At 46.8% G+C, this 14,791-nt stretch overlaps 1 protein-coding gene across 2 annotated transcripts in view; it reads right to left on the reverse strand.

Moving 5' to 3' along the window:
- Positions 1-14,791, reverse strand: part of LOC105559735 (T-box transcription factor TBX20-like) — a 57,356-nt gene that overhangs the window by 31,300 nt on the left and 11,265 nt on the right. The window contains exon 2 of one of the 2 annotated variants that reach the window (XM_012008257.1): positions 1,121-1,376. In XM_012008257.1, the coding sequence (XP_011863647.1) occupies positions 1,121-1,376 (256 nt within the window). Of the gene's footprint in view, positions 1-1,120; positions 1,901-14,791 lie in introns of those variants that run through there. The other variant, XM_012008258.1, reaches the window with a different exon arrangement.

A 14,791-nucleotide genomic window follows, 5' to 3' on the forward strand; every position in this document is an offset into this window, starting at 1 on the left:
CCCGCCTTTACCCTATTTCGCCAAGAGTTTATGGTTCCCGCGTCGCGTAACGTAAAGGGTCTCGGCAAACTTTTAGACCGCCGATTGTCCCCCGAATAATATCGTTTCCTTCCCCCGTTTCATCGCTCGATTCCCGCGATTAAAGGATCGTAATTTCAATGCGATTAGGACGTTTGCTTATGTTTCGGTGTAACGTGTCAGGCGAGTGACAGCTTGCTCAGGGTAACGACACCTCTCGCCCTAACCCCAGCCCCGTTTCTATCGCCGGATTCCCCCCCGGGAATTTTCGTGGGTGTCGCGTCATGACCCGTGGCAGGACGTGATTGAGTTTGCAGCGACATCGCCCCGGGGGCGACGGCGGTTTCGGGACGAGGACCGAAGGGGTGAGCGGCCGCGAGTAATGAGAAAGAGTCAATCGCCCCGACGTTGTCCAGGAGAGAAATTCAGCCTGCGATGCATTAGCGGTACATCGTCCCGGGGGAATTCCCCGGAGCATCTGGTTGCCCCGAGGCTCGCGTTTATCTCCTTCCCCGCCGCCCCCTCGAGAAACGAGACTGGAATTGTTTCCGACTACGATCCTTCGATTAATCGTCGTAAAACACGCGCGCGACACCGCTCCCTCCTCTATCTCAGCATCGACGTGCCACGAAACAATAATCGTATCTCCGGCGTCCACGTATTGCCGCACGCAATTTTATATTTATCGTTTGCCGCGTCAACTTTTGACGCTGGCGGAGATAACTGCAGATTGCGTGCGATTCGTACGTTAATACGTACGAATCGCACGAAACATAAGCAAACGTACGGTAATCCGAATCATGTTACACAATACGGAATTATGTAATGTATGCATCAGATACTAAAAATAAAGTGTACTTAAAAATTGAAATCGTCATGTACTAAGCGAAGAAAAGAGGCGTTTCAATAGTGATACAATAAATAATAATTGTGCGACGTCGTCGAACTTGAAAATTCGACAATCACCGATCGCGTGATAGAAATCGATCAGCGGTGCCTGCTGCGACGTTATCTTCGACGCCGGGAAAATAAATCGCGATTCAGATATCGACCGTCCTCTTAGGCAGCGGAAGCTGATAATTGCAATGCACTTTGACCTTACCTGCCGGTCTTGGTGATGATCATCTCCGTGCCGAGCTCGTTGAATTTGTCCCAGAGATCCTTGGTCTCGAGGTGGCACACCACGTGCTTGAGCTCCTCGCAATTGGAGCGCTCCTGGAGCAGAGGGTTCACCACCGGCGAGACGCCCTTTCCACTGGTGCTTCCGGTGTCGTCCGTTTCCGGCTCGTCCTCCGGATTGTTCGCCTCCGAAACCGGCGGCGCGCCGCGAGCGACCCCAGAACCGCTGGCTTCCCTCTCTGCAAACCATGTTTTCGCAATGTTCGGTACTGGCATTATCGTGCGCGACATAAAATAATGTAATATACGTCCATAAGCTCTATAATGTAACGCCATATAATGCTGAATTATCCTCTCCAGTAACGTACTCGTCGCCGCCGTCATTACCAAGAATTATTATCCGCCTCGCGCAGCCGCGGTTTTTATTCGCCATCAGCGCGCCGTACGCGGGCACACAACCGGAAACGACCGCGAGAGGGAAACCGCTTCCGGCACGATCCGATATAAAAATCGTGGATCGCTCAAGCGTAGTAAAACCTAACTGCGTGCGGAGGCAGCCGTGCTTAAGGACCGGGCATTTATCACCGCCGTGTCATTGACGCTCGTTTTTACCCGTTCAGCCGTAGTCGGCTAAAATAGCGACGGCGAACGGGAGTTAACGTGAATGGAACCGCGCTCGATGAATATTTAAGAGCCGTTCAATTACAGTTATATCTCGCCGTTCGTTCCCCGTTTCGCGACGATGTTCTTGCGAGCCGCGCGGCACTTTCGTCGCTTCGCGCGGCGAACGAGATTAAAAACGAGGGCCCGTTCGACGATTCGTAATTTACGGGAGGCCGCCCATTACCGCAAATCGTCATTAATTTTGCCCGAAGGAGCCAGCGCGCGCGCGCGCACATTCCGATAACTCGATTCTAAATTACGTACGTACAGGCCCTGGCACCGATTAATATCTATCTCCGCGCGCTTTTATATGCCCCGCGCCGCATCCCACTTGCGCCCGAACCTGCGCAGTTTTCGACCCCTCTCGCAGAGGAAATTCTCGCGTTTACGTATGCGTGGACGTTAATGAAAAATCGCTCTCGGGACGCGCGATTTATCGCTCATTCGACAACTCTATTAGCGGAATAATGAAGAAAGGGAGTGTCCCCGATTAAGATTTTAATCGGAAATTAAATGAACGCCGAGACGCTGAAAATGGTGGACGGCGGGTCGAAACGGTGTCGCTCGGTCGTTTCGGATCGCGAGAAGGTTCGCGGTGCACAATGCAAAATTGCACGAAACGGTTTAAGTGAAAAACAACAATGACACAAATGTTTTTTTATCTGCTTCAATTAATCCAGTTTTAATTCCTGTTTTCACTGGGTAAATATATATCGAGATATCGTCGGGCGATTTTTATTGCGTGGCGCGGAAATGAGATCGTATCGCGGCCGTGCCGAAGCACTTGGAAGATACGGCGCGGGAGGTGTGAGAATTTCTGAGAAAATCACGTTGATTAATGCCGCAAATTAACGCGGAGACGCCGCGTCAGGGTGCTTTATCGCGGCGCTTTCTTTTGCATAGATCGCGCTAGTCCGATGCGTTTACGCGCGCAAACGTCCCCCGTTCGCGCGCGCGGCCGATTCGGCGTAGCGTCGCGCGCAGTCCCGCGCCGTTCAATCACACCGGCGTAAATCTAAGCGTAATCCATTTGGCGGTGGTTATAGGTATCCAGCTATCGATGATAATATATCGTCGGCCGCGCGATAAGCGGGCTCCTTCGACGGTTCGGCATCGCGATCGATTATAAATAACGCCGCGAGCGTTCCGCGCGGGGGAAAAGCCAGCTTTACAATTACATTACGCAGATTGTTTCCGATTTTAATGACGCAAGGGAAAAATAATCGGCTGATAAAGCGACGTATTGCCGCCGACGGTGATTAATCGTTGCGCCACGACGCACGGGCGACAGGAAGTCGAGCTCTCTTTTCAAGATACACGCGAATTTCTACAGGATGTGATTGTACGACGCGGGACTTGCGCGCCCGGCGCGTGCGACTCGCCGGCGCGAAAGGTTAATTTTATCTTAACGACGTTCGGCCGCGCCGTCGAGACAAACGCAATTGCAGACGGACGAAATTTCCATTAAACAGAAGGGCAATTAAGATTGAGATACGCTAAATTGATTTCGTCCGCACAACGGAGTCAAGTAAAACTCTTACGACGCACAAACCGCCCGTGGTTTGCGCAACGTAAGTCGCGCCGATGAAGACGTTTCCCGACGCGACTTTTCAATAAAAGTCCCGGACAATTTTTCGCGGCTCCGCGATAAGGGTCTCCTCTGCGCGCGCGCGCAGTTGAGATCAGAGTTATTTATACCTAACGGGAGTGCCAGACCAGCATCTGCCATTTTAACAGGTCCCTTCTCCGCGTAATTCGCGGACACGTATTTACCACGTGCGCCTTCGCGCGAGCGCGTTTCCATAAGAGCCCGTCGTTGTACTCGGGGAAACCGTAATAAACTTCGTAATGGGCAGTTACGAAGTACCGACCTGGCTGGTATGTCAGGTGCCGGCTATCAATTTTGCACGTTGATGCCGCGCGCGCGAGGAATTAATTGTCCATTCGGCATAAGGCGAAATCCGGCGACGGTGTTATGGCCGCGCGCCGGCTTTTCCGGTTTTCTCTCCGCGAAAATCCGCCGTCGACCGCCGCGCACAGCCGCCCCGCGTACACCTCGTGCACGTTTCTCCTTCCTTGTCGGAAAAAAAGAGCGCGTAAAAATAAAAGGGAACCAAATTTCTACCCGGCCGACACGAGGACGATTGTGAGCCAAAAGCAGGAGACGGAAACACCGGGCGAAATAAATGTGCGTAAGTTATTGTAACTGGCTGTCGAGTGTAATTGAATTTGTTAAATATAATGAAAGCGACTGAGGGAACACCCCAATATCTCACGGTTAACAGCACAGCGGTTCTTTTCAATGTTATTTCGATCTTCGAATTGTATTTTATTACGCGCGCGCGCTGTTAAGATAAATATCCGCGTCGCGATTTTTAGATCTCCCGTTCGGTAAACGCTCACTGACATACACAAACGAGGAAGTAACGCGGCGGTAAATAAAGTCTCTCGGTTTACCTTAAGTTACCGCAGGTTATAATTTCACGTACCGCCGCTTTCCTGCCCGGCATCACGCTAATAACGCTAAACTAAAGCAAGCCCCATCGTAAGTGGATAATTATCCTTTTTCCAGGCGCTACCGCGCGCTCATTACGTCGCTCGCCGGCCGTGTACGAGCGTCGTGCCGTAATCGAGGGCATTAGTCATATTGTGTTTAATAACGCCTAAATCACGGCGGGGCCGGAGGAATGATCCTCCGAAGTTCGGCGATGTTATTGCTCAGCCGCAAGGATGATTGACGGTAATACGCGCCGCGAATTATCGTCCAGTTCGATATGTAAATTACCCTCTCACGTCCTCCGTTACTTCGCCCCGTGTTTACACCGCACGCGTTTTGCGGTAAACGCCACTCGATTCCCTTACGACTACTCTTGTGCGCGCGCGCGCGCGCGCGAGAGAGAGAGAGAGAGAGAGAGAGAGAGAGAGAGAATATACAGTTGAAAAATTTGTGTTAAATTTAACATATCGCACACTGAAAAAATTTTCTGGTTGAATATGGACGAATCGGATAATTCCTTTAGGATTTACCAGAATTCCTTTAGGATTTACCAGAATTCCTGTAATCCTACAGAAATTCTGGCAAATCCTAAAGGAATTCTGGTAAATCCTAAAGGAATTATCTGATTCGTCCATATTCAACCAGAAGTTTTTTTCAGTGCATGTCCCAAACGGTCCACACAAATTTTTGTGTTAATCGAACATAATATGGATATGTTAAATGATCACACTAATACTCTGTTAATATTGTAACACAAAATAAATGCAAATCTCGAAATAAAATATTAACATATTTTTAATGACAAAGTAACAAAATTTTTAAAAATGTAATTTTTACAGATGTAATAAGTGAAATGACGGTTCGAAATCACTCTCACTTATGTTGTATAGAATAAAATCAACATTTTATTCTGTAGATTTTAACGGACAAATCTTGTTACTAATAATATAGAACCTATGTATTGTGTAAGATTAAAAAATAAGTACACACTGTGTTGTTTTAACACGTAATTTCTTTTCGAGTATTTTAATAATTTCACATTCGAAGTCAATTAACACAAGAGCAATATGTTAAATTAACACATGAATGTGTTGAACATTTAACACAAAAATTTTAACCGGCATTTTCTTCAACGAGAAAACACAACTTTTCCAACTGTGTAGAATAGAATAGAACAGAATCTTTATTAAAATGCTCTGGGACAAGTCCCCTAAATTTTAGTCAGCTACACGTAAAAAATACTTACGGATGAGAAAGAACTTTTGTACAGTGTGTAATTTGAAAATAGTTAGAGAGAGAGAGGGGGGGGAGGAAAGAAAATTCAGCCTTATAAAGAAATAAACTGTAAAATCGAATGAATACGCTCTGCACTATTGCGTAAGGGCAAGTTTTCCCAGTTGACATCGTAAGTTATCAGGCTCTCTCTGTAAATTATAACGCATAATGATCGCAATCTCCATTCTGCTTTACATATTTCGTCTCGCGTCCCGGCCAATCCTTCTGTGCCTTCTCACCGTAACTTAAATGAAATATATTTTATACATTTTATGGAGTATCGAAAGTTCGCGTTACGATTGATATCGTGCACGGCGCATAAATTATGCAAATTACCCCGCGATTACATCTCCAATTCGCTTCACATGGTTGTACCGCGCGTTTATATTTCTTGCCTCTCTATGTGCATCTTTATAACACGCGTGATAAATTATAGAAAATACGTGTACCGAGCTTATATCTTCACCAGCGTGGACGTATTTATTCAACCGTGCAATATGGAAAGTGCCGATCCCCGGTTGTTAGACGCCGATACGGCATTAATTCGCGCCTCGATGTGTAATTCAGAATTTTTTTTAATGATCCGCAAAAGTCACCCGTGAAAGGTGAACTTTAATTCCTCCTAATACAGTTGCAAAGTCTTTGATTAGTTATTTTTTTTAATCTGAACGCATTTTTCGAAAACTGTTTATCGCGCATTTCCGGAGGAGCGTAATATGTTTAAACTTTCTAATATAACACTGGAAAATAAATATCTCGATCGTGGATTAGCTTCGAGGTAAAATTCTGAAGGAGAATCTCTTGTCGCACAGAAAACTACTTGCATTTGTATTTCATGTGTCGTACGTCGTGTTTCTATTTTATTTTGTTAGTATCTTAACAACGTCTTTATCTCTTCTTATGGCGAAGGCTCTTCCCGACTTTCCAATATCTTTTGCATTTTGAAAGAGTGTCCCGTTTAGGCAAACGGACCGTTTCGGCAAAGGTTAAAGGCAATTTGATCCGATAAAACCGGGCGACTTGTTTGCGCAATGGTAAACTCTCTACGGCGGCCGCTACACATCGCGGAATATTAGGTACGAATTACCACTTGCAATAACAGTAATCTTCATTCGTCGGTCGGCTTTTAGCCGTAAAACGCCGCGGAGAGTCCCTTGCGGTCGCCGGGCTCTGTATTTACGTTGCGCTCCGAGCTTTCGCGGCTGCGAACCTTTCAATATAGGAAGGATCCTCGTCGGCGGGGATTATCCGCACGCAACTCGTCGTTTCCACCGCAAGAGAAGCCGATAACCACAAAGCAATAATTAATTACCGTCGGCACCGATACGCCGATTTATCGACGATTATTACCCGCCGAGAGAGGGGAGGGGGGGAGGGGGCCGGCGTACACCTGCACGAGTCGAGCTACGCGCGCGTTTAACACTCCGCGAAGAAGTTATTTAACAGCCGCGAGATCGAGTACATAAATTCTGAAACAGCCGATCGATATCGCTTCATTAATACAACTCGATGGGCGTAGCCGGAATTATGGTTACACCTGTGGCGGAGAACGTGAAGATGTTCGCACGATTCCCCGTTACGGGGATTATTCTTAAAAATTGCATAAGGCATCGTTTAACCCTTTCGAGCGCATTAAGCATCGCGGAGAATTTCATTCTCTCTCTCTCTCTCTTTCTTAAACTTAGCTCTCTTTTCCCGCCACTGCCTTCCCGATCCTTCGCCAAACGTCTTCGTTTACGATATTGGCATATAACGTTTATTTCACTGAAATAAACATTATATGCCGCAAATAAATTTGCAAAGACTTTTGTCTTAGTGTAAATTCTTGATCTTTCATAGAGACAACAGCCTCAGTTTTCCCTATTTCTTCTCGACAGCGACGCGCCGAAACCGAAGGAGAATTGATTTGGAATATTGAGAGTTAGGAGACTCTTGGATTCTGTTGCGTGCGCGCCCGACACTCGTCGATTAGAGACGATAATCACCGACGACGACGTGCATCGCGAGACGCATTATTTCCCAGGAACATCGCGTGGCCTGAAATCGAGCGTGTTTCCCGGCTTAATTGCGGAGAGGCAGAGGCGAGAGCGACAAGGGAAAGAGAGAGAATCGGCGTCCTCGGATATATCCGTGATTAAGTTGCCAGCGAGGGTCGCGCGTCTTGACGCGATAAGAGCCCGGCATCAGGCGATACCTGCTGCGTCACATCGATCGCGGACGTACCGGAGGAACCTGTCGGTTTTTCGAGACATCGCCGCGCGGCGCAAATAAGCGGCCGGCAGAAAACCAGTGATTTTCACCGGTCGCGCACCGACGTTACGTAAAGCGACGCTATTGGCGACACGGCGGTTCGATAAGTCGCGTAGCCATCCCCTTTGCATCAAACTGACAGTAGACACTTACGCTCTTCGGTTTTACGTTCGTAATAGATAAGAGAATTCAATTTCTTTTTCATTTCAAGGGATCAAGCAATAAAATTGGACCGAGATACTCGGCGTTTTGCCATCATTGATCGCGCGATTATTGCATCTTCTGGTTCGAGCCGGCCAGGAAAGTGTTTGTCGGAGCGTTTGCAACCGACCGGCGCGCAATTTGGAAGACGGTGGGTACGCGAGCGACTTCGCAGCATCGCGATGTGTGGTCCGCGTATTTTTATTCGACACGATCTACGACCGTGTTAAACGACTGACGAAACGGATGACGAGCCGCCGCGCCGTGGCGGCCCGGGGTGTCTGCCTCCCCGCGGCCGCGCGTCTCGTCTCTTGGCGAATCTCTCGACTTTACGGCACGCCGAGTGAATTACGGTTGCGGGCGCGCGCGCGTACCACGCGGATCAAAGCGCTCGCGGGACAGATTGGAACGGGTCGTGAGCGCGGACGGCGATCTACGAGGCACGGCACTGCGTGGAGAGCGAAACACCGCCCTCGTCCGCCGTTTGATCCGATCGCGCGCGAACCAACTCGTTAGAATCGCTAAGCATCGTCAACATGACGTCTCCACTTCGCGTTTGATACCGCAACGCGAGTACCCGGCCGCGCGTCGAGGGTAATCGCTGATTTCGTAATATCGCGGCAGACCAAGAATTTAAAGCGAGAGACAGAGTTGAATTTGACTCTTTAATCTTCGGAAGGTGGAGGCGGACATTCAAATTTCTTCGGGTGAAAGGAAATAAAAAGATTTTCTCTCCCAAGATACGATTTCAATTCCGTTTGCGAAAATATATATACATATAACTCGGTGCGCCGGGAGTTAACAATGTGATTCAACACGGCAGGAGCGAGGGTGAAATCATAAATACTTTCCAGCGGAAGTCGACGTCTGTTCGAGGAGACAAGTTTACGAGCGAGCGCGCGGCGTGCGCGAATGAATTATGATCGTCACCGAAAATCGAAAATATTCACGGCTGACGGGGACGCGCGTTCCGATACCGCGGCCGTTTCTTCGAATCGGATTTTAATTTAGCGTCGCCGATAACGGACCCTCCGCGCTAATAACGCCAGCGAGCCATCCCCTCTCCCCCTCCCCCCGCCCGCCGCCCTTCACCCCGCGAGGTCTAAATATCTAATTAAGATAGCGGAAAGTGTATTAAAAACGCCCTGTCAAGCGTCGCCGGAATTACGCCGACTCATCGACCCGTCATTAATGAAAAGTAAATTAGCGATACAAACCGGGCGTGCGTTGCGCGCGACCGCGCCACGGGGAAAGACTGTGTCGCGGAAGTCTACGTTTGCCGTGCAACGAGGTAAATTGAGTATTGACGCCGCCGTATCTGATCGCGCGCGATAGGAGGAACGTCTTCGGATCGATCAATCAATCTGTCGACAGGTAATTAAAACCGGCACCTTGTTTGTTCGCGAAACGTAAATTAATCTGAGCGTGACGCGGTGCGTTCCTTCCTCGTTTCGCCGAAGACGACATTACTTTCGCGTCGCCTCGGATATATACGGCAAAAAATTGATTACGCCATTCGGGGCGACTCGACGTCTCACTTCGCGTCAACCGTTCGCCGGACAATTTTGCAAAAAAGAGAACGGGACGCCAATAAATAATTACGATGGGAGATAAAGACAGAATTTGGAATTAACGATACCAATAAGAATGAATGTATACAGGGAGACACTGGGTTAAATATCTGATAGATATAAATTTATATATAAGTAGCTGTGCCATAATTAGGAAATAAATTATTATATTAACATATTAAATTAATTAATGCGATATTATCTCCTTTTTTTTGCCGAGGAACCTCGACGCGACTTTTTTTACATTCTACGAATTGTGTAAAAGTGATTAATATGTTGCGTATACATATACACGTTATTTATATATTTTTAATAAGTATATATGGAAAAGATAAATAATAGATACATAGATAAGTATAAGGAAATATGTTTTCTCTCTCTACACTGATAATGTTAAATCGATTTTAATCGCGTGACTTTTAACAAACTTGAAAGTGTACGTGATTTATGAGCAATAAAAAGATAGAAGTTTACATTTTGCGCAAGTACACAGCCTGGCACGCAACGTGAAAGAAAACCTGCGATTTAAAAAAAATGCATAATAGCGTTTTAATGTCGCCTACTATTGAGGTCAAGGCCAGTTCATTACATTAGTCGACACAGTCATTACGTTAATCATCAACGGTAGTTGATGCCAGCATTAACGTCGTGTTAAAAGTGATCTATTCCAAACATAAAACTGTACAAAATCCTGTTCCCGGGAATTTTGAACCGGAAAATCTAGAACGACATCCTCCAGAGTGGTTCAGTTCTGTTCATTCTCGTCACTGAGAACTTCTGAAAATCTTTGTGATCCGGTTTCTTTGTTCGATTAAAAGACATTCGATTGTAGTGAAGTCTCTTCGTACAAGTACGACAATTGCCAAGAGATCACGGGCTGTCGCCCGAGTTTGTACAGATCGCCGACACGTGGAAACGCAAAAGGAAACGCGATTGGCAAACCGCGCGAGCTAGTCCGCCGTGTCTCTCTCATATTATGTATATGCGTATCTCCTCGATATCACCGCGGTACGAGCGTCAGCGTGGCAGGAAGGCGCTAACAAATGTCGTTCGCGCCTCGTATTTCAAGCACTGTCATTTGTACGTTGCGCCGCGCTCTCGACAGAGGTAACGAAGTGACGATGACTTCGACGATTCCTTCGTTTTCTCTTCCTGCCCGCCTCTCGCTATTATGAAATTGAACCGGTCCTCTCCGCGGATTGTCCGCCGTAATCGCCGAGACATTTCAACGAAATGCGCAGCGTTCGCGCATATTAAAGTATATCACGCGTCAGACACGAATAATTAAATGGTGCTTGGCGGCCGCGTTGTACGACCCGACACTTGGATCGGCCTAGTCGCAGCCGGGAACATTTTCTAATTTGTAAATCGACCGTTCTGTTATCTACTACAATCAATATATGTCGCAATGTATCGCGGCCTAAATGTATATCCATTTAACCTAACAATCGCGTACAGTTCTGCGTACGGCCGACCACCCTTAAAGCCCGTGTCATACTACGTATTGTGGATCACGGATCGGATTGAAATTGCGGATCGCGAAGCGCAATTCAACCAATCGGATACGAGGCTGTCTCGTCTGATTGGCTGAAATGCAATCCGCGACCCTCAATCTCAATCCGATTCGCGATCTGCAATGCGTAGTGTGACACGGGCTTAAGCCCGTATCAGACTACGGATTGAGATCGGGATGAGAGTGAAATTTGACCAATCGCAGTAAAGTTTACGAATCTCAAGTTTAGTAACGTTTACTCTAATTGGTCAAATTTCAATCTAATCTCAATCCCAATCCGTAGTCCGATACGGGCTTTATCGGCGAAATAGACGCGTTATAGACAACGGCTTTACACTGTTATTGCGACAAATATTATCGTATGCCTCGGTGGTCGAATTGGTGAGACGCCCGCCTAGAGTGTAGGGGAGGTTCAGGCTCAAACCCTGGCTGAGGTAATACTTTTCGCAATAAATTTTCGGTATAATTAAAAATGCCAGGCACGGTGAAGAAAACACTGGCGTTGTTAATTGTCGCTGGCGACATTGAAGAATCCTTATTAGCATATCCATTTATGTTTACAATTCCACAATCTCTCCATTACCCTTGTTTAATTATCATCCGCGTTTTACCGGTTACAGGAACTGGTGATCGATAGCCTAATCGTTGGTAAGATACCGTGGGCAGGCGGAGAGAGGCAACTCTATGATTTCGAAGCGCACAAACCAATCGGTTTTACCCGAGTAAGAACGCAGCGTGTAATCGCGGCTGAACGAAGCATATCGTCATCGTTCGATGCTCGCCGCTGCTTTCCACGAACGGTTTCCATACCCTGGAAAATCGACCGATCGCCTGTCATTACCGGCAATTTGCAAAACTATCGGAACGTAGGAATGCGAATGTAATCTCGAGCTCCATCCACGCCTCTCTAATAACCGCGCTGTTACGTTGCATTTCGCCTTTCGAAAACAACGTCGTCGCTCATCCATCTCCACGCGAACGTTGTCGTAATGAGTGTAATATCAGAGCCGCGAACTCTTATCTAACGAACTAAATAGCATCTGTGTGTATGCCGACGCGAATGAGGTAATAATACGATATATATGTACATTTATCGCGTATTCCCGGAGTGTGACGGACTCGTTTCCGTAACGTAACATAAGCGATATTCCGTAAATTAAAGTACGGTGATAAAACGGAGTTGTCTGCGAAATCTTGCAGAATGATTTGCAGCTCCGCGATCGGGTAAAATGTCCTAATAGAGACTTGTCTGGCTGTCGATCGAAGACCATTTCGCAACACTGAGAAAAAACTTTTGTTAACTGAACAAGTCACAAGTATTTGCAACAAATTTCATTTGTAGATATAGTGACAGCAAATAACACCGTAGTGGAAGCAAATGTGATTTGCAACTTTTGATTTGCTTTCGTCACAATTACACGGAGAAAAATAATTTGCTGACACAGCAGATTTTTTTGCTGTTGTAGCAAAATATGGGGTGGGGTATCAATAGGCTTCCTATTAAAAAATTCACTTTGTAACTAATTGTTAAATTGTGTTAAATCACGTAGTCATCAAAAGTATATTCAGGTTATTGAGGTCTATCCATGATCCAGACAACTCGCTCTCGCATCATATCGGCTCGCCTTTTATACTAATACGGGACGATTTTTACTTACGAGAAAGACGCGCCGGTCGCCACGTCGCGGCAGTATGTGGTACTAGTGCTATCTATTCAGGAGGGAATCAGGCGTATCGGGATTTCGTTGTGACAGCAAATGTATTTGCTAAGAATATATTATTTTGCTTCGTATTTCGTATGTCCAACAGATAGAAAGAACTAATGTGGTTTGTATCGCAGACAATATATGATATGTTCAAATGTCAAATAACGAGAAATTATTCGCAACAGCAACTAATCGATTTCTTTCCTCACCAAATCAGCAAGTAACAAACACGTTTTTGTTCTGATAACTAAAATATTTTTCTCAGTGAATATTTCAGCAGTAAAAATTTTAATTCCGAGATCGCTGCTTCACACGTCACGTATTCGCCGAGAGATTTTCAAATTAAAATCGGATGCTTCCTGACAAATGGGCAATAAAGAGACGTTGCACTGGTCATGGTTCATGTTTATCAACGAGAGGCGTCGATTCATACGCGACGATGTATCTCGATTGCGAGATGAGGAGAAGCGGGTCGCCGGGACCACCTCGGAGTGGAATCGTCGCACTCGCTCTGACCGAGAGAATCGTCGTCGAAGCCATCGCGTTCGATGCCCGCCCGTGTCAACGATCGTTTAAGTATCCGGCGTGAACCAGGTGGGTGAACCACAAAGTGGGACGACATGAATAAGGGACACGGACTAGATAAATGTTGGCTGCACTTCCCGTTGCAGTCAACACTTTGCCTCCGCTCGCGTGTACCAATTATATTGATAAACAGAAAAAGGAAACGTGCATTTTAACTTACGATTCAAATCAAGTTGCGCAGTTGTATTATTTTTATTGCAACAGGAACAATTTGGTGACTCTGCTATTTTCTTGCTGTTCTGCACAACCGAAAGTAATATAGGATAAATAATCTCTAATAAGTTTTCAATTGCACCGAGTGATATATTTTTCTAAGTTGCGCGCGTGTAAGGTCGTCTTGTTCCTACACTGAGAAAAAAAATCTGACAGATTCAACCAGTCGTCTGTTAGAAAACGAACGAATCTGAATTCCTTTAGGACTTACCAGATGTGTAGTGAAGTCTAGCAAACGTCTGGTTATGAAATATCGTGCCAACTAGAAATTCTGTTTGGTTTGGCCAAAATACATTCCATCATACATTGTCTTGTTGATACAATCAAAGCATTTTTCTCAGTGTACGTTTCTTAATCGTACGCATTTTTTTTTTAATACGCCTGTTATTAACACGGCGAAACTTGCGTGCTCCTCGCCAATTGTATTAACTTTCGGCCGAGGACGCGCGCGCATCTTTGTTTCTTTCCCTCGCAAACATTTCGCTCCGAAGACTCTTCACACGTCGCGCCCCACCACCACCTGTTTCCTACTCAAACCGACCGATCCGACCGGTCGGAATCGGCCGGTCGTAACTTCGCGCTCGGCGGAGTAGCTTCTCGCTTAACTAAGTCATTGGCTATTTATTATGGTTGACACTCCGACGAAACCCTATATGTCCCCGTGACACTCTTTTATTTCGCCGAGGCTCCGCGCGACCGGCTCGTGAAAACGAGCTACCGTTTATTCCCGCGTATCCCGGGGATACCTGGGGGCCGTTTGGGAATTAACGCGCTCCACGGACCCGCTTTGTTCGCGTCGTCCGCGAGCCCGCTGAGTTTCAATCGAGATTTCGCGAGGCCCCGCACCTGCGCGTGCGCGAAGAAATAAAAGGACAGGGGGGGCTTAAGGGCCTGCGATTACTCAAAACGCGGGGCCCTCGGAACCCGCGAGCGTCGTTCGAAGCCCGTTCGAAATCGATTCGAAGAAACTCGGCGCCGGTGAACGCGCCGCTTTAATTCTATTAAAATTCTTCACAGTGCGTTCGCCAAATTTATGCCGGCCAAACGGGGACTTTTATAATATACGATATCGTTGATGCTCCAAATGAAATGCAGCGTCGCGATTGACAACGCCGGCAATGACGGTTCTCAAAAAGAAATCTCGTATTTATTACCTTCGTTTCTAGCGTCGCGCAGTCGG

The sequence above is a fragment of the Vollenhovia emeryi genome, unplaced genomic scaffold (genome assembly GCF_000949405.1).
Source record: "Vollenhovia emeryi isolate VEMERY1.0 unplaced genomic scaffold, V.emery_V1.0 DF939256.1, whole genome shotgun sequence".
Lineage (NCBI taxonomy): Eukaryota > Metazoa > Arthropoda > Insecta > Hymenoptera > Formicidae > Vollenhovia > Vollenhovia emeryi.